The sequence below is a fragment of the Octodon degus genome, unplaced genomic scaffold (genome assembly GCF_000260255.1).
Source record: "Octodon degus isolate 3935 unplaced genomic scaffold, OctDeg1.0 scaffold00002, whole genome shotgun sequence".
NCBI lineage: Eukaryota > Metazoa > Chordata > Mammalia > Rodentia > Octodontidae > Octodon > Octodon degus.
The window spans coordinates 23350242-23368737 of NW_004524578.1; the positions used below are offsets into that span (position 1 = coordinate 23350242).

Genomic DNA, 18496 nt, shown 5'->3' on the forward strand with positions numbered 1-18496 from the left:
GATCCTAAGATAAATCATTGGAATTTTCAAAATGATGTCTAATGAAAAAGAAACATATCAGATTCTCAAAAGATACTATTTTTTAACAATCATGAAATAAAAATAAATTCGACAGAGCATTTTAGATAAATAGTTCATTAAGGAAATGACTATCAAATGGTATTGTTGGTAAAGGAAGAATTTTTTTCTGTATACAGAAGTCCTAAATATTCATGGGCCTCTTGGTCCATCTAAATTACCCTTAGGGGGAACACACCCATCACTAATTTTATTCTTCCTTAAGCCCTGCTAATATAGGAATAATTATAGGGTTGCTTCTGGAATATTCTTGCACTATAAGAACTGAATGTCAACTGTTCTCATTATTTTATCTTTCTTTAGGTCATTTTGGGTCAGGTGTGGCCTCCTATTTCATATTCCTGAGATGGTTATTTGGGATTAATATTGTACTCACGATTATGACAGGTGCTTTCATTGTCATTCCAGAGGTAAGAACTATTCCTAGACAGAGAAAAGGCCTGTTCCTTCAAGACAGACGTTAGAGCAGCACGAACGCCCGCTCTCGCTGCCCTTGTGGGAAGGGTGATGCATGCGTGGGCACGCTTCTCTGCGCAGGGCGCCACAGTATTTCGGGCCTAGGAGCTGGCCAGTCTCTGTCACCTGCTCCAGTCTGCAGCGCTGCAAAGACAGCAGTAGACCATACACAGGCCAGGGCGTGTGGACTGCACCACAAAATTTATTTACAGAAACTGAGACATACATTTCACACAATTCTTTTTTTGTCCCCAAGCCTTCTTTTTCTTTTTCTTTTCTTTTTTTTTCCCTCCTTCTTCACCACTTATACATACCAAACCCCCCTTTGGATCTCAAGCTGTATGAATCTCAGGATTGAGCCTCTGTGCCAGTTTGCCAACCATAAGATAAAATAAAATCCCCTACCCAGATAAACTCCATCCTCACTGAGACAGCAGGGCCGTCATTTCCGGGGCCATCACCGAACCCAGGGACCCCGAGATCCCCTGGCAGGAGCCACAGAGGTTCAGAGAGCTCAGGCCCAGGGCAATCTCACGCCCGTGCAGAGTTCTCCGTCTATAGGAGCAAGCAGAAGCCCACCCCAAGACATCACAGAAGGCATTGCAGGGACGCTGCAGCTGCACAGTCCCTCAGAGGAGGGATCACTGATGCCCCCTTTCTCTCCAGCTAATCGCAGGCCAGCCCTTCGGAAGCACAGCCAGGAAGACCATCCCGCCAGAGCAGGCTGCGTCCGCCCACGACCTGGACACCGTCTGGTCCCTCGGGGTGAGGCTGGTGCATGTAGGAGGGGCGGGGACCTGCTGTCCTCTCTTGGAAGTGACCTGGTATGGTGTCCCCACAGGGCTACCTCCAGTACTCTGTCCTCTTCTACGGCTACTACGGCAGGGAGAGGAGGATCGGGCGAGCTGGTTACCGTCTGCCCCTGGCCTACTTCCTGGTGGGGATGGCTGTGTTTGCTTACAGCTTTGTCATTCTTTTAAAAAAGTACGACTGCTCAGGTTCTCAAGCCCTTGTGTTGTGTGTGATTGGATGCTATCTTGTCAGTGGCCCTGTAGGTTAAGGACACCTCTGCATGCATTTTACAGGCCAGACAGCCCTTGTCTACGTAAGCAGCTCATCCCCTCGCCCACTGCCAAGGGCCAGGTCCTGGGGTGGATGTGGAGAGACACGAGCACCACACACTTGCCAGTTTACCTAATCTTAAAACTGCAGTACCGGGCTAATGGAGTCACGCAATGTGACCTAGGGGACCAGAGCCAGGGCTCCGTGCTCTGTCTGTGTATGTTCCTGGCCTGACTCCAGGTCATGCTGGATCTTGGCTGTGTGTGCTGTCTTGCAGCAGGCACCTTAAGTTTGTCCCGGAGAGGTGGCACAATACACACGACAGCACTGTGAGTCCTACAGCCTTTCACAGTCCCTCATGTGGCCTTGATTGTAAAATGGGCAAGTTGGCTGGTTCAGCTCCTTCCCGGCAGGCCTCCTTGCTTCTGCTTAAGGAGCACAAGCAATGCAGGCGACCGAGACCCCACTTCCCAGGCATTAGCCAAGTGCAGGTAGAGGTGCTTGGGAGAAAAATACATAGAGTAAGCAAACCCATCAGCTCCTGTGGCCTGAGGGCCCCACCTGGAAGGCCCAAATGCTGTACTACATGCGACAGCTTAAAAGCAAAGCAGAGCAAACTTGGAAGAAGACATACGGAGCTCAAAGTACTAAGGTACTGTATTTAGGGGAAATGGTTCAAGGCACAGGGACAGCTTCTCCGGAGGAGCAGCCCAGACTCCTGCTTTCAAATACAGTATCCAAAGGATTATGGCATGCATATAGGGAAGACCCCTGAAAGAGCCCCCAGGGGTAGTTACCATGGGCAATGTGGCTCAGGGGACACTTCAGGGAAAGGGATGGACTCTTCCCCAGTCACAGAGGGGACCATGATGCCGCAGCTCACACCTGTGAGACTGCTAGCTGCACAGGCCCGCCCAGCATGTGACCACCTTGTTATCCTCTCCAACTCCCAGGCACTGCAATGTCCCCTCCTGGGGCCATCGTGGGGTGACATCCTCGAGTGGACCCTTGTCCCGGGGCTCACCCATCACCTCTGCAGTCCTGTCTTGCAGGATGGCGAAGAACTCCCGCACTAGCCTGGCCAGCGCTTCCAGTGAAAACTACACCTTCTGCTGGCGGGTGTTCTGCGCCTGGGACTACCTCATCGGGAACCCAGAGGCCGCGGAGAGCAAGACAGCGGCCGTGGTCAACAGCATCAGGGTGCGGAGGAGGGCTGGGGACAGGGAGGAGCACCACAGCTTTTCTTTGCTGTTTTGGTTCCATCCCTTTAGAATTTCAGTTTGTATATGTTTGTCAATTTACCTACTGGGTTACTGCCATGGTGTGTGTACCTAAGCTATAAATAATTACCAATGGAACACAGGTTTTTATTTTTTAACTTAGATGTCCATGTGATCAAAAGCAGTCATAACCATGGGCTACTCTAGGCCCCACAGGCCACTTGGAGCCCTAGTTTTTGGTTTTTGTTTTAATCTAGTACATCGAGGTACCACACTTTTCCCAATCTCTAGTTTAGTTTCCTCAAATGGTTATCAGATCATTGATATTGAATTCACTTATATCAGTGGAAGCTTACTGGACAAATTGATGCACAGTGGAAGGTGGGATTGAACTCGGGACCTTGCGCTTGCCAGGCAAACACTTATTCCACTGAGCTGTCTCCCCAGCCCGATGCTGAGCTTCAAATGCTGCCGGTGTATTTCTTTACAGGAGGCTATCTTGGAAGAACAGGAAAAGAAGAAAAGAAAAAACCTGTGAGTGTTTTTTCCACATGCTGGATTTATTGATAAGTTGTGTTTTAATTTGATACTGCCATTACCCAGACAATCTGGGCCATATTTTCATAATTGTTGAGCCGCTCTTCTTTCTTTCCAATCTCCATTGCTGTACTAGCGCAGCTTGTGGGAGTCCATGGCTTTTCCGTAGTGGCATTTCGGAGTGATTCCTCTCTCCATGAGTCCTGCGGCAAGGCTCGGAACCCTGAAGCTTACCATTTCCTGTTCATTTACTTAGATAATAAGACAGGTATTCCTGGTGCCAACTTCTATTTGCTAAATGAAGCAGACATATGAATGCTGCTGGAACTAATTTTATTTAGAAAAAATATCTCCAAAGTTATAAGACATAAATAGCATCCAGTTCATGCTAACAGCCTTCCGGGGGGCTTACCTGGGTGTGAGGTCCCTCAGGAGACCTGAGAGCTGGGCCAGGAGGCAGAGGCCCTCCCACCAGAGGACAGATTGAGGGCAGGTGTCCTGGCACTGGGTGAGGTCCTGTCGTCATTGGGAGAGCACATTTTCTCCTCTCAGATCTTTCCTGGGTCTTCACACTCATGGTCAGTGTCCATTGTGCAGAAAGAGCATGCAGAGGACAGTTGAGGTAAAAAGACAATTGAGGAAATACTTCAGCCACAGGAACAGGAAATCAGAAAGCAGGGATCCCTGCCCTCCTTTGTCATGGACTCCCATGACACGGGACCCGCCTGGACCTGCACCCCACCTCCTATGGGATGAAAAGATGAGACTTTGGGCCAGGGTGGGTCATCGCCCACCTTGGAATCACCTGAAGTCCCCAAATATTCAGACCCTTTCATCTTCTGGAAGAAATAGGTGCACATTCCAGGAGTGCCACATACGGGAACAGGAGCCAGAAAAGGCAGAGAATGGGTGTAGTGAGCATTTGGCCCGCAGCGTCACATGGGCCCAGCATGCATTTTCTGGTGCAGCCACCGGAGGATCCACATTTCCCCCAGATGGGACCTAGAAATGAAGACAGAGTGGTCTACAGGAGAAGGGACTGGAGAACACCTCCTGGCACTAAAGATTTCTCTCAGCATTTTCTATCTCCAGGGCTCTGTGATTTTTTTTTTTTTTTTTTTTTTTTTTTTTCCAATTTTTTTTTTTTTTTTTTTTTTTTTTTTGGATCTACAGGGTCTACAGGGTCTCACTACATAGATCAGACTTGTAGTGATCCTCCTGTTTACAGCCTCCCAAGTGCTGAGATTCCAGGTGCGCACCACCACACCCCGTCTCAATTGCCATCTAGTGCACCCCTGGGGGCAGAGCTGGCATTGCACGCCAGGGATTGAACCCCAGCTGCTGCATCTGACTAAGCAGGAGCTATAATCCGCTGAGCTATTTGGCTGGTCTTCTTTTGTACAGGGTCTTGCAATACAGTTTAGACTCATAGTGATCCTCCTGTCTCAGCCTCTGTAGCAGTGAGATTAAAGGGGTGCGCCACCATACCCTGTTTCGGTGGCCAGCACAGCACAGCCAGGGCCAGTACAGTATGTGGTACCAGGGATTGAACCTGGGTCTTTGTGCTTGCCAGGCAGGTGCTTAGACCACTGAGCTATCACCCCAGCTCAAGGGTTCTGTGATTTTTGATTTGCAGCACCTTCCATGAGAGCCTGGGACTATAGCTATAATGTGTACTCTAACGCCATGGCTCTGTTTTCACCTGACGCTTGCCATATCACTTGGATGATGCTCCTTTATTGTGCAAATGAAGCGCTAAGACATAGATGGAGGGAGGCATGGTGACTGACCAGGAGGTTAGGTCCCCAGGAGGAGGACTTCATGCAGCAGACAGGACATGCTCCACCTCCCCACTTTCCTGCCAAGTGGGGCTAGGTAGGCTCCACTGGGGGCGGCTCCTCTCCTGTACCTTGTGCTGGCTGCCCTGGCCACTTTGAAGTAAACCCACTGGTCTCAGTGACACTCATCCACTTGTGGCCAGCAGGCAGGGAGCACGGGGAAGGGGATGAACACCAGGCCCTACAGTAGCATCTTGCCACAGCCCCCTCCCCTACACCCTGCACTGACAGCTCAGCTTCCTGCTTCAGGACCCAGACCATACTCCTGCTTCCTGAGGTCACTTCCCTGCTCCACTGTTAGCAGTCAGGCCCATGTCTAGGCCTCTGCCATCAGAGGAGCCGGGCTCAGGCAGGCCAATGGTAGCAGACGGTGTCTTCACATCAGGTGCCCGAGTTGGTCGGGTATCCCCCTATGCTGGACCAAGCAGATGCCTTTCAGTTACATGAAGCTTCTGGGACACTGCTGGCTCTGGGATCTGCCTACACTGTGCCAGGATTGTGAGGCATGAAACCCCTTGAGGAGTGGGATGAATCCCAGGCCCCAACTCGTGGTCACTGAGCTACTGCTTTATTTGTTTGTTCATCAGCAAATACAGAGTTCCCAGAAGTTCTTTGGCCTAGTCAAAGAGCTCAGGATACAGGATTGAAAATGATGGAAAAGTCTGAGCCTACATTCTGGAGGGAGAAGACAGCTAATAAACTGCCAAAAAGACACCTGGCCCACATCAGAGGCACTGGGCAGAGGAATGGGCAGAGTCGTTCTCTCCAGGATCCTCTCCCCCATCCTTTCCTCCTCCCTAAATGTAAATATGGATAGGGCTGCACTCAAGCTTAAGTAGCAAAGAGCTGAAGCCCAAATCCTCAGCCTCTCTAGCCAGTGCTCCCTTGTCTGAAGCCCAAAGTTGCTGCCTGGTGTAATGCATAATTCATGTTGATCCCACAGAAAGTGAGGAGGGGGCACTGGCTCCTCAGGGCCCCTCAGCATCGGGAGTGCCTCTGTTTCTATGCCCCTCTGTTGGGCCTCCCTGTGCTCTGAGCACCCCAAGCCTGTCCCCCCACCCCCAGGGCCGTGACCGTCTGCCTGAGGATCATCGCCAACATCCTGGTGCTGCTCTCCCTGGCCGGGAGCATCTATCTCATCTACTTCGTGGTGGATCGGTCTCAGAAGCTAGAGCAGTCGAAGAAGGAGCTGACGTTGTGGGAAAAGAATGAGGTAACCAGGACTCTAGGTACCGCGGGTCCCCGTGGGAGAGGCAGCTGGGCCTCTGCCTCTTTCCTAAGTAATGCAGGAACGGCCCTAGAGAACAGGTCAGTCCTCTGGTTGAGGGCTTGGAGCACAGGGCTTTAGGAGGCAGCGCCAACGCTTGGAGAAGTGCCTTAGGCATCTCGGCAGGGGAGCTCTCTGACAGTCTCGAAGACACACACCAGCATTCTCCTGGGTCTCTGCCCGCCGCCTTGGCCCTCTGGGCTTTGGGCTTCGCTGATCGCATCTTCCCGCGCCGGGCCTCCAACCTGACTCCTGCTGATGTGCGCGCTAAAAGCAGACCTATGGTCCAGGATGGGCACCAGTGTCGCTACCAGACACATGGCAGTTTTTTTATTTCTAAATTACAAACAACGTTCCCAGAGTGAACTGCATATGAAGAGCTCATTTTCTAGACAACCTGCCACCCCACAGAGAGTGGCTAAGTGGAAGGGCGTGGACAGTCGCCAAATTTTAACAGCGTTTCTTGGAAGAATTGGCCTGATTCATCCATAAAGGTTGGAAAGGCAGACATAACATTCAACCACCTCTTGGGCCTCTTGTATGAAAATAATAGTCCCTTAGGATTTAAAAAGCAAAGAATGTAAACAATGAGATGATCACCCATTTATCTGATACATAATTATCGATGTATAATAATTTATCAAAATCTGTCACTGTTAGACATTTCCTCTACCTTTTTCTAATTTACGTTAAATGAGTAGGATGTATTGAGGTATATAATGTTATATAGATACATAGATTTTTAAAGACCTACTAAAAATTACTTATTATTTTAGATGAAACATTTGTGCATCAGCTAAAACTTCCCTTTCTTTTGCCATGAGTACAAAGAAACAAAAGCCAGGCATAATTCTCCAGATAATTAATCTTCCCTATAGAAAAAGAATATTAAATTTTCCCTTGGCCTTCCTTTTCTATTTGTAATAATTGCAGTTATTTTCCTCTTCCGCCCAGGGCAGGGAAGTGTAAATGAGATGAGGTGGTCATTGATAAATGTGGCAGATGCCAGCAAGTCCCTGCTGGCATCTGAGTGTCCTCAGAGTGCTGAAGTTCTTAAGAGCAATTTATAGGGGCCAACATATGGTAGCCTTAGGGAACAGAGAATCAGCACTCCCTGGGGAGGCTTGCAGGGGGGAGCTTCGAGCCCTGGAGGGGCTCACAGACCCAGAGGAGGCGCATGAGGCTGTGGGAGCAGGTAGCACAGGGCTCAGCAGTGCTGTCTTGCAGGTGAGCGTGGTGGTGTCCCTTGTTACCATGTTGGCTCCATCTGCCTTTGACCTCATTGCTGCCTTGGAGATGTACCACCCCCGGACCACGCTGCGCTTCCAGCTGGCGAGGTAGGCACATGCCGGGAGAAGCCCACACGGGTTGGCATCTGCCGCTCACAGTGAGAACAGGTGACCCTCCAGATCCTGACTATCTTCTTTTCCTGACACTTAGCCAGTGCTTCATCTGCAGGTGTAACTTGAGAAAAGTGGGGTACCCTGGGGGAGAATAAAGAAGGCAGATAAGGGAGCCAGAATGCAGAGGACAGAAAATCAGATTCACAGGCAATGGACAGGAGGAGGAGGAGGAGGAGGAGGAGGAGGAAGAGGAAGAGGAAGAGGGGAGGAAGGAAGGGGAGGAGAGGGGTGGCAGTGGGATGCGTATGTGGTTCTCCTTGTTGCTGAATTCCTCTGATGGTTTGATTCTGAAGAGAGAAGAGACTCACACTGTTTTTCTAGACCCAAGTGGAGTAGTATGTGCATTACTAAGTATTTCCTGAAGCATAGATTCTTCTGGAAGACACTAGAGGCTTCCAGGGCTGTCAGGCTCTTCTATGGCAGAGAAAGGGGATCACAACTACATACTGTGCTGCAGTGACATCCCAGCCAAACCACAGGAGTCAGAACAGTACTATCTTTTCCAGTAAGGGCCTGGCCCTGAAAGACCCACGCCCCTCACGGCGGTAGCCCTTTCCTAACAAAGCCAGTGGGGTTAGCAGTCTCTAGCTCACAGTGGCAGTGGGAGGTGGCAGAGCCAGTTGATCATGTTTTCTCCCCTGAGGCCTAATAATGTCCTCCAGAGCTGACAGCCACCAAGCACTTTGGGAAGACTTCTTTGCACTGGGAATCCACAGACATTTTCTGCAAAAGACCTGAGACTAAATAGTTTTGATCACATGGCTCCTACCCGTATGTCTCTCACAATGCTAAGCTTTAAGGTTGTAGCCACACAATACAAAAGTAGAAGGCTAGGGCTGGATTCCAACACAACTTTATGTACCAAACTAGATGAGGCTAAGGCTGGCTTGAAGGCTTCAGTCTGCCAAACCCCAAAACTAAAACGTGATTTCAAAGATAAAAGACAGAACCACACCAGGGACATAGCTCAGCGGCATAAGTGCCTGCCTGGTGAGCACAAGGTTCTGAGTTCCATCCCCAGTACCAAAAAAAAAGAGGAGGAGGAGGAGGAGGAGGAGGAGGAGGAAGAGGAAGAGGAAGAGGAAGAGGAAGAGGAAGAGGAAGAGGAAGAAGAAGAAGAAGAAGAAGAAGAAGAAGAAGAAGAAGAAGAAGAAGAAGAAGAAGAAGAAGAAGAAGAAGAAGTCAGAAAGAGCAAGTGGCTGGCCCAGACCTCACAGCCCAGGTGACCTAGGGTGAAGATCTAGCTGGTTCCTTCTGCTCTGCCCTGCATCTCCTCCTCCAGGGGGAGCAAAGCGCCTTCCTCAGCTCCTGCCTTCCGGGCAGGCATGGGGTGGAATCAATTCCATTATTGCATTTGGTCTAACAGCAATCCTATTACACAGATTGGCCTCATTACTCACGTGCAAAACTGGAGAAACAGAGGCATGGAGAGGCTCGGCCTGGATGAAGGAGGGCTGACTCTGGTAACAGGAGCAGGCACCTTGTTTCAGTTGCTTTAACTCACCAGTCTTTCTTCCAAAGTGCAGTGGGAATTGCCAAGCAGCATCCGCGAGAGGTGCACCCACTGTGCCCTGCCTGCAGGCAGCACCCCTGGGGTAGCTCTGTGGGGAAGTAGGGATTGAAAGCCCCAGTCTGCCCTGGAGACACCCTCAGCCTGTGCACAAACAGGGCCCAGCCCTGAAGAGCAGAAGGCGGCCTCTGGTGGCAGCAGACTCCGGCTTTCAAGTGGCATTCTTTCCTCCGAGCTTCTTTCCAGGATAGGAGAAGCTTGGCTCTCTAAGCACCTGCCTGGCAAGCACAAGGACAGGAGTTCAATCCCCCAATACTGCATGCCTTGCTAACCCCAGAACCAGGTGTGGTGACACAGGCCTGTAATCTCAGCACTAGGGAGGCTGAGACAGGAAGATCACTATGAATTCCGGGCTGCTTAGGGAGACCATATACCCAAAAAAAAAAAAAGGTTCTTTCCCACCAACTGATTTTGGACCAGTGCTCCTCAGCCTGCTATGGTGGTCCCAGTAACACATATGGAGCCAGTCGCCTCCTTCCCAGGCTCAAGTCCCCTCCTGGGCTATCCTCATGGATTTCCAAACCTCCCAACTCAGAGCAGCCAGCACCAGGTTTGTCACTGGCTAATGGAGACTAGTGGACTCCAGGGACTCACAGTAACCAGCATACTGTAGCGACACCCAAAGATCTCCTGTGTCTCGTGAGGTGTGACCTGAGCCACAGACACAAGGTGCTGGGGTCCCAAGTGTAGGCCCGACTCCCTGGGACCTTGTGCACTGAGCAATAACAAGCTGCTCTGTCCATTTCTGCTCCCTTGTCCCCTTAGTAGGAGTCAATATCCATGAGCATCACAGGGCTTCCAGGAAGGTGGGAAAATGTGCAGACACGTGCTCCAGGGGCCCAATAGGAGCTGCTTCCTAAACTCACAAGCTTTCTGCCGCACATTCTGAAACTCAGACCCAAGAACAGACCCCGGCCGAAGCCCGTTGGGAAGGATAGAGGATCCCAGCCCCTGAGACATCCTCCCAGAACAGGGTGGATTCTGGAATTCTGCACTTCTGCGCCCCTCAACAATCTAAGGAAGGCCAGGTGGGGGTGCAGAAGCCAGCACTTGGTTTTTCCATGACAGTCTAGAACAGCAAGGCAAACCTTTTTAAAAATGAGAGCACTGACTGCAACCCAAGACACATCGAGAATTGCCAACACTACAATTAAGCCTGAATACCAAGGTTTTAGAGCAACAGCTGTTCTGCTGCTGGGCTGCTGGGGCAACTCAGTTCACGTGACAACAGGGAGGGCTCCCATGACAACATTGAGGGCTCTGTGCACCCGCTGCAGCACACGTGCCATAGGTCTGGAACCCTGTGGTAGGCCTAGGCCTTCAGACTTGGATGTGGAGGTCTCCTTCTCAAGGTGGGCTTTTGATTTTCAGGGTCCTCGTGCTCTATCTGGGAAATCTCTACAGCTTGATCATCGCCCTCCTGGACAAAGTAAACAGCATGAGCACTCAGGTGAGTGCCCACCTCTGCCACTTCCCCCACACCAGGGTCACCATCGCTGACAGGGTCACAGCTCCATAGCTCGCATCCTAAGCTAAAGGTAAGGTCAGAAAAATTAGCCCAGTGTCCAGCTAAGGAAGCTGAGGCTGAGACCCACAGCCAGCAAGTGCCTGTTCTGGGATGAAGACCTGGGGCTCTTGAGTCCACTGTACTACACTGTTTCCCTGCATCCATCAGGAAAAGCTCCCAGCAAGCTCTTGCAAATGACCCCAGGAAGAGAAGGGAACTCATTGAGCAGTCAGGAGAGAGCAGTCATCTCCCAGCCCCACCCACTGCCCCAGCTCCACCTGCATCTCAAGTTCAACCCAGGGGAGCTCTGTGTCCATCTCCAACCCACTCTTCTTGGGGGACTCTCCAAGGAGTTGGGTAAGAAAGAGATTTTTGAGGGTGGTTTACCACACAGAGTACTTTAGCTACATCATGCGTTGACACAGACCTGGGTCCTTGCTCACCACCTATCAACATGGCCTGGAACATCCACCTCCTACTTATGAGGCTGCAGGTTCCTCATGGACATGGGGTAGTCATCCTTGCCTGACACTCATGAGGTGACACACATGTGTCACCTTGAAGTTTTTGATACTATATATCTATTACATTCTGTGTACCCTGATGTGTGTGTGTGTGTGTGTGTGAGAGAGAGAGAGAGAGAGAGAGAGAGAGAGGAGAGAGAGATTATTCTCAAGAAATGCATTGGTCTCCTTGGTGTGGTGACCCTGAGGGTCTGCATTTATAAACACGTGGACAACCTGTTCTTTCTTTTGTCCTTTCCTTCTTCTCTCCTCCCACAGGAAGGAGTCTCAAAAAACAACACAAGTGCTTTGGTGGATTCTGCCACCTTCTTTGCCACTGAGGCAGCCTCTGGAGAAGGGAGATGGCCCACACCTGGGTCTGGAACAGGAATAGCGAGAAATGGCAGTCAGGCCTTGGATGACACAAGGGTCGCTGCATATGCGGTGCCGCTCAGCAAGGTTAACAGGACCATGCTCCACAACCAGAGTCTGCAAGGCCAGTGCTGGGAAACATACGTGGGCCAGGTGGTTCCCTGCACCCCTCTGAAGCCTGTCCACATCCACAACCTTACCCTCCCCTCTGAGGCATCATTGTCCCTGTTTTCTAGAAAACAGAGTAAAATTTAGTGAGGCTTATGCTTTTCCAGGTCTCAAAGTTAATGACAATCAGCATAAAGACCTGTCCATGTGCTAGATGGTGTCCTCATAAGACTTTTGTTATCACCACATGCACAGTGAGGAAACTGAAGCATGGGTGGTTAAGAGGCATAAATAGTAATGAGCAGAGTAAAGACTCAAGCCCAGGACTCTTCTCCAAAATTTGTGCCCTTAGCTATTCTGCCTTTCGTCTTTGCTACTTAAACTTGGGTAGAGGCTCTCAAGTGGGCGGTTGTGTCCCACAGCCATGATTCTCCTATGTCCGGAACCTCACACTTCAGATTCTTCCCTGTTTGGGACAATGCTGACCTTAACTATGAAATGTAAATTCAACCCCATTGTTGACCGAGCACCTGTATGGGCCAGCAGCCCCTCCCTGTGCCCATGGCACCTGGTGGGACCTTGGGAAGGAGCAGAAGGGAGGAAGAGGTGAAGCAAGGCAGACTGGGGCAGCAGCCAAGTCCTCCTATGTTGCAGGAGATGCTGAAGCTGTCCATCATAGACATGCTCTTCACCGTAGCCAGCATCCTGCTGATAGACTTCTTCCGGGGACTTTTCGTTCGCTACTTAAGTGACTACTGGTGCTGGGACTTGGAAAGCAAGTTTGTAAGTGAAATACTGGGTCCTTGGGGCAGTTCCTGAAGCTAGATCCAGCCCAGAAGTCTAGGGTGGGAACCAATCAGATATGGTGGAAGGAGTGCTGGAGGGAAGAGAGGAGGGGACACAAGGCACAAGGCCACCTACTATCTCTTCTGTCCCAACCTTAACCTTTGGTTGGTGGTCACGCAGGCAGTGACCTCTGGAGTCTGTTGCAAAGCATTTCAGTGTGTAACTGTAATTAACTGAGGTCTGCTGAAGACTTTGCAACTTTTGTATTTAACACACAAATTCTTTTACTCTTCTTATAGCCTGAATATGGGGAATTCAAAATAGCTGAGAATGTGCTACATTTGGTCTACAACCAAGGAATGATTTGGTAGGCATCACAGCTTCTCTTGTCCTTGCTGCATCTCATCTGGGCTAAGATGTTGATGAATCTGAATGGGACAAAACCAAAACAAACACATTCCTAAGAACTAAGACAGGATGTGAGGGCGATCTGGCTGCGACATCTGTCACCCCATTGATCGCCAGGGTTGATTCGGCTGATGTGGCTGGCTAGGTGGGTGTCCCCTCCCTCCCTCAACGATCCACGTGCATCCCTCCCAAAGCTTCACGCTCGGTTGAAGAGGACAACTACCCTCGATAGAGGAGGACCGTTCCTCACTCAAGGGTCTACGAGTAGCTGCGCTCCCCTGCTAGAACCTCCAAACAAGCTCTCAAGGTCCATTTGTAAGAATTAAGACAGGACATTTCAAAGGGAAGTAGTTCATGCATGACAATTTATTACTGATTTTCTAAGGAATTTATGGGAACGAACAGCGAAGACAATAGTCTATTTTTAAACCACTATTGGTCACAGTCAAGAGGCCTACACTGGGAGCAATAGAAGGGGAAGGAAGACTGCAGGAAAGTAAGAGGAGAAATGCTTCTGGGAATTCAAGGGGAAGGAAGAGGTAGAAGGTAATATCTCTCCAATCAAATCCTATGTTCTTATAGTCCACTATATTTTGTAAAAAGTCTTCACAGGGCTGGATAGCTCAGTGGATTAAAGTGCCTACAAGCAGGCTCAGGGGCCTGCTGTCCCGGCCCTGCCTGAGCCCCCAGGCATACTGGGACAATGATTGAGACTGGGTGTGGTGGCAGGCGTGCCTGTAATCCCAGCACTTGGGAGGCTGTAAACAGGAGACTCGCTCAAGTCTGATCTAGTAGTAAGACCCTGAACACCCTATAGGCCCTTCCCTAAAATACAGAAAAAAATATAAATAAATAAATTAAATAAAACATCTTCCCAAATACAATACTAAAAATTGTTAGGTTTTTAGTGGCTATGCAGAGCAGCAGAAGTAGAAGAAGGGGAGAAAGAAAAGCCTTTATCCACTCTGAGGGCCCAGAGAGAGACCCAGGGAGATGCGCAGGTCCTCTGACCTGAGACAATGGGGAGCTGAGACTTCATGAACTTTTTCTTGGGGCAGAGTGAGAGGGGCAGGTTTAGTGACATCTACGGAGCTGACTGGGGGCTCCCTTGGGACACAGGAAAGGTGAAAGGAAGTTGTGTCCAGGACTGGGGCGGGGAACAAGGAAGTGGTCGTGGGGAAGATCAGCTTTTGTTTTGGGGGATTCAGCCATGTTGGATCAGGGTCTTTATAATTTAGCAGTTTGTACTCACCCTGGAACCTATCAAAAATGTGGGACACTTTGAAAGCATGCGCTAGATTCCTTTTTTTTTTTTATTTTATTTTGTGGTACTGGGGATTGAACTCAGGCCCTTGCGATCCATGCATTTTTATCAGCAGCTGATTTAATTTTTTTTTTCCTATGAAGCTGTGAGGTAACTGCTGATGTTTTCTGCACTTGAAAGTTATAGGGACTGAGGCCCAGAGAAGCTGAGTATGTTGCTCACGCCGCGAGACAGTGCGGTTGCTGTCTGCCACATGTATCAATATTTTGAAAAGACTTATTTATTAGGTGTAGCCTTTTATCTGTTATTTCCCCCCCACTAAAACTGAATTCCTCGAGTGTTAGCTCAATTGTGCATCCAGTACAAATGGACTCGGAATCAGGTGTCCCGGGTTTTGTGACATATTTGCCTCTTATTTTCAGGGTGACTTCCTGTACCAGCTTCCAGGGGAAGGCTGAATTCTTTTTCATTGGCTCAGCACTTTTGTCTTTAAAACCAAGCAGATGATACAGGGTCTCCTGATTATTAGCCAAGGGTTTTTGAGAAAATTGCTATATTTGCTTAACTTACCTTCCTTATCTATTAATTTTTTATATTTATCCTTCCTTTCATAATTTAAAGATATTTAAATAAACTAAATTATATGAGGATGCCCCACCTAACGTTCGCCAAAAGTTGGTGCTCAGTAGATGTTAATTAAGCCTGCAAGTGACCTCTTAGCGTTGTGCTCACCCTGGCGAGGCCGACTCTGCTGAAGTGTGCAGAGATAGCAGAAAGTAATTCTGCAAATGAGATAATTAAAAACAAGTCTTCCAGGCCAGCCAAATAGCTCAGTGGATTAAAGCACCTGCAAGCAGGCCCAGGGACTGGGGGTTAGATTCCCGGGCCTGCTGTGCTAGCCCTGCCCCAGGGGCAAGCTGAAACGGCAGTTGAGACTGGGTGCGGTGGTGCATGCCTGTAATCCCAGCTCTTGGGGGGCTGTAAACAGGCAGATCACTATGGTTCTGATCTAGTAGTGAGACCCTGAACACCCTGTAGACCTTTCCCTAAAAAAATACAAAAAATAAAATAAAAGCAATACTTTTACCCATGTGCAGAGTCTGGTTTTACCCCCAAGATGGGGAGACTTGGAGTCTCAGACCTTCAGGGCTTCTCCCGTCCTTTAAGCATGGGGCATAAGCCTCCAAGCCTGAGTCACGTTTCTCAAGGACTCCTGGGTGGAGCCTGAAAGTTGCCCTCGGAGGGAGCACGTTCCAACGGCCTTCCCTGCTGGTTGCAGGATGGGCGCCTTCTTCTCCCCCTGCCTGCCCGCGGTCAACGTCCTCAAGCTCATCGGGCTCATGTACCTGAGGAGCTGGGCGGTGCTCACCTGCAACGCGCCCCACCAGCAGGTGTTCCGTGCCTCCAGGTCAGTGGGGAGCATGGGCCTAGCCTGGGCAGAGACCCCATAGCAGCCATGAGCACCCTACCCGGCGGGGTCCTCAGCAAGGCATTCCCCGCACTCTGCTTGTCAAAGTCCTGCCACCTCCTGTCCTTCCCAGCTGCACCCATTTCCCAGCCTGCACTTTGGGAATTAGGCATGACTCCTCTCTAGCACATGACCCATTTTTTAAACTTCCTTCTGAAGTTTGATAATCATTTAGAAAATAATGCACAAATCATAACTGTTAAGCTTGATGAATTATATGTGTCTGTCAGTATCAGTGGTTTCCAAGCTCTATAACTATGACCTGCATGCCAGTACTTTTACATTTTACCTGGCAAGATAAGCAATACAGGGAGCTGGGGAGATGGCTCAGTAGAATAAGTGCTTCCCTGGCAAGCACAAGAGCCTGAGTTCAATCCCCAGTTCACCCATTAAAAAAATAAAAAATAAAAAATAAATCCTTATAAAGATTAGCAATACACACAAATGTTTACATTTGGGTATTTATGGTTTATCCATTTACACACATTTGTTTTATACATGTGTGTATATTTAATGTGTGTGTGTGTGTGTGTGTGTGTGTGTGTGTGTGTGTACGGGAGCATGCGCACGAGTGTAGGGGGGAAGAAAAAGAACATTTGAAGAAATCAATGTTCACCTTCTGCTTAGTCCATTTTGCACTGCTACCACAGAATCCTGGGGCTAGGTCATCTATAATGATCAGAAATGTGTTGGCACACAGGTCTAGAGCTAAGCGATCAAGGCAGCTTTGGTGACTGGTGAGACCCTAGCCTCTGCTTCCAAGAAATTCCCTTAGCCACTGTGTCTTCCAAAGGGAAGAGCACGGTTCCTCAGGTGGCGGGGAAGCAACGGGGCTGGACTTGCTTTTTTAAATACATGCCAATCCCACCATGAGGTGGTGACCTCAGGGTCCAAGTCACAGCCCAAGAGTCCCATTCCCAAATCACCACGAGGTGGCCAAGTGCTAAAGTGACTTTAGAGGGGACAAATGATCACACTGTAGCACGACTTACTATATCCTCACCAAGATTCCTAGTCAGGCACAAGGGTGGGGGGAGAGAGAGGCAGACAGACTGACAGACAGAGACAGAGAGACAGACAGATAGAGAGACAGAGAGGGAGCCACAGCAAGCATGCTTCCAGCCAGCACTAGGTGGAGGGACCATGCCTTCTCCCTGCAGAGCCATGCACAAAGTCCTGCACTCCAAGTGAGTCTAAACCACTCTTGCAGAGGAGCTAGGGTGGGCTCATAGACACCACCCAAGGCCTCAGGGACCAGGAACCACAGTGTAATGGGACAGAACAGTCACCTGAGAACCCAGGAGCCCAGAGACTAAGATACTGGATACAACTCTCATCCAAAAGAGACAGAGTGAAGAATCCTAACAGAAAGGGCCAAACACAGCTATTACGTATGTATTGTAGCAAAACTGATTAAATGCTAGATAAAAATGACACCAGGGGTTTCAGCTAGGTCATGTAGAATAAAAAGTGATGTGAGGGCTGGCCAAATAGCTCAGCAGATTAATGCACCTGCTTAGACACAGGGGCTGGGAGTTCGATCCCCAGACCTGCCATCCTGGCCCTGCCTCCAGGGCATGCTGAGATGGCAATTGAGACTTAGGTCTCAAACACCCTTGAGACCTAAGAGACAAATTCACAGCTGGGAGCAGGAGAGAGAAGCCTTAGGTGCCCAGATGGGAGCAACAGCGAGGTGGCAGACCCTGGCTCCGCTGTCTTGTGCTGAGTGGGTGCCCATCCAGTGAGCGCTGGAGGAGCGACTGGGCTCCAGGCTCTGTGATGCTCCTCTGAGCACTGACTTCTGGGTTTCAGTAGTTTGTGTGCATGACCCTGCAGCACACCCATCTCTCAGCAGCCCTAGGAGGAACTTCCTGTGTGCAGTCGGGGCGGCGTCTGTGCTGGTCTTGGGACATCTGTGCCTGGCACTGAAACTCGTGCAGCACCCAATGTCTGGCGTCATTGCAGGTCCAACAACTTCTACCTGGCCATGCTCCTGTTCATGCTGTTCCTGTGCATGCTCCCTACCATCTTTGCTATCGTGCGGTACAAGCCCTCCCTAAACTGTGGGCCCTTCAGGTAAGCTCATGCAGCTGGGCTCTACAGGGAAACAGGGTCACACTGAATGTGTTCTCCCCCTGGTTCACAGCACAGAAGCAGCTCAAACCTACATTTTTAAAAAAATAATTTTATTGAGAAACAAGTATCAATGAGACAGTTTCACAACCGATTAGTAGGACAATTTCAATAATTAATATGTTGCATATTGTTGTCTTAGTGGTTATTCATTGTATAAGATGCAGACATGACATCCTGTCTCAAACACTATTATAACAAACCTCTCTATTCATTGAATTAAGAGAATGGAGCTGTATATCTACCCTAACTATTTTGAGTATACAGATACAAAAGGGTCGCTCATTTCTATTCCACTTTTTTGGTTAGTTTTGTCAGAAAAGGGCATTCCATTGTCATTTAAATATTATAGGTGCTTGAATTCAGCAGAATCTCCCGATATAGTCCAGTAGTCCATAATAGTATTGGGTTTTCTGTAAGACTGGCAATGTCCAAAGGTGTTGACTTGAGATTTTTACAGCTCAGCGTATTAATGTGACTTTACTTTTTATACTTCATTTTCATATTTTTCTGCTG

At 49.4% G+C, this 18496-nt stretch overlaps 1 protein-coding gene across 1 annotated transcript in view; it reads left to right on the forward strand.

Annotated features, from left to right (window-relative positions):
- Tmc3 (transmembrane channel like 3) overlaps positions 1–18496 on the forward strand; it is a 38395-nt gene that overhangs the window by 13092 nt on the left and 6807 nt on the right. Inside the window, exons 5-17 of the mRNA XM_004623487.2 lie at positions 382–488; positions 1201–1299; positions 1376–1518; positions 2649–2796; positions 3307–3350; positions 6257–6404; positions 7686–7795; positions 10803–10881; positions 11721–11966; positions 12576–12704; positions 13007–13074; positions 15659–15787; positions 17813–17923. Of these exons, the coding sequence (XP_004623544.1) occupies positions 382–488; positions 1201–1299; positions 1376–1518; positions 2649–2796; positions 3307–3350; positions 6257–6404; positions 7686–7795; positions 10803–10881; positions 11721–11966; positions 12576–12704; positions 13007–13074; positions 15659–15787; positions 17813–17923 (1561 nt within the window). The remainder of the gene's footprint in view (positions 1–381; positions 489–1200; positions 1300–1375; positions 1519–2648; positions 2797–3306; positions 3351–6256; positions 6405–7685; positions 7796–10802; positions 10882–11720; positions 11967–12575; positions 12705–13006; positions 13075–15658; positions 15788–17812; positions 17924–18496) is intronic.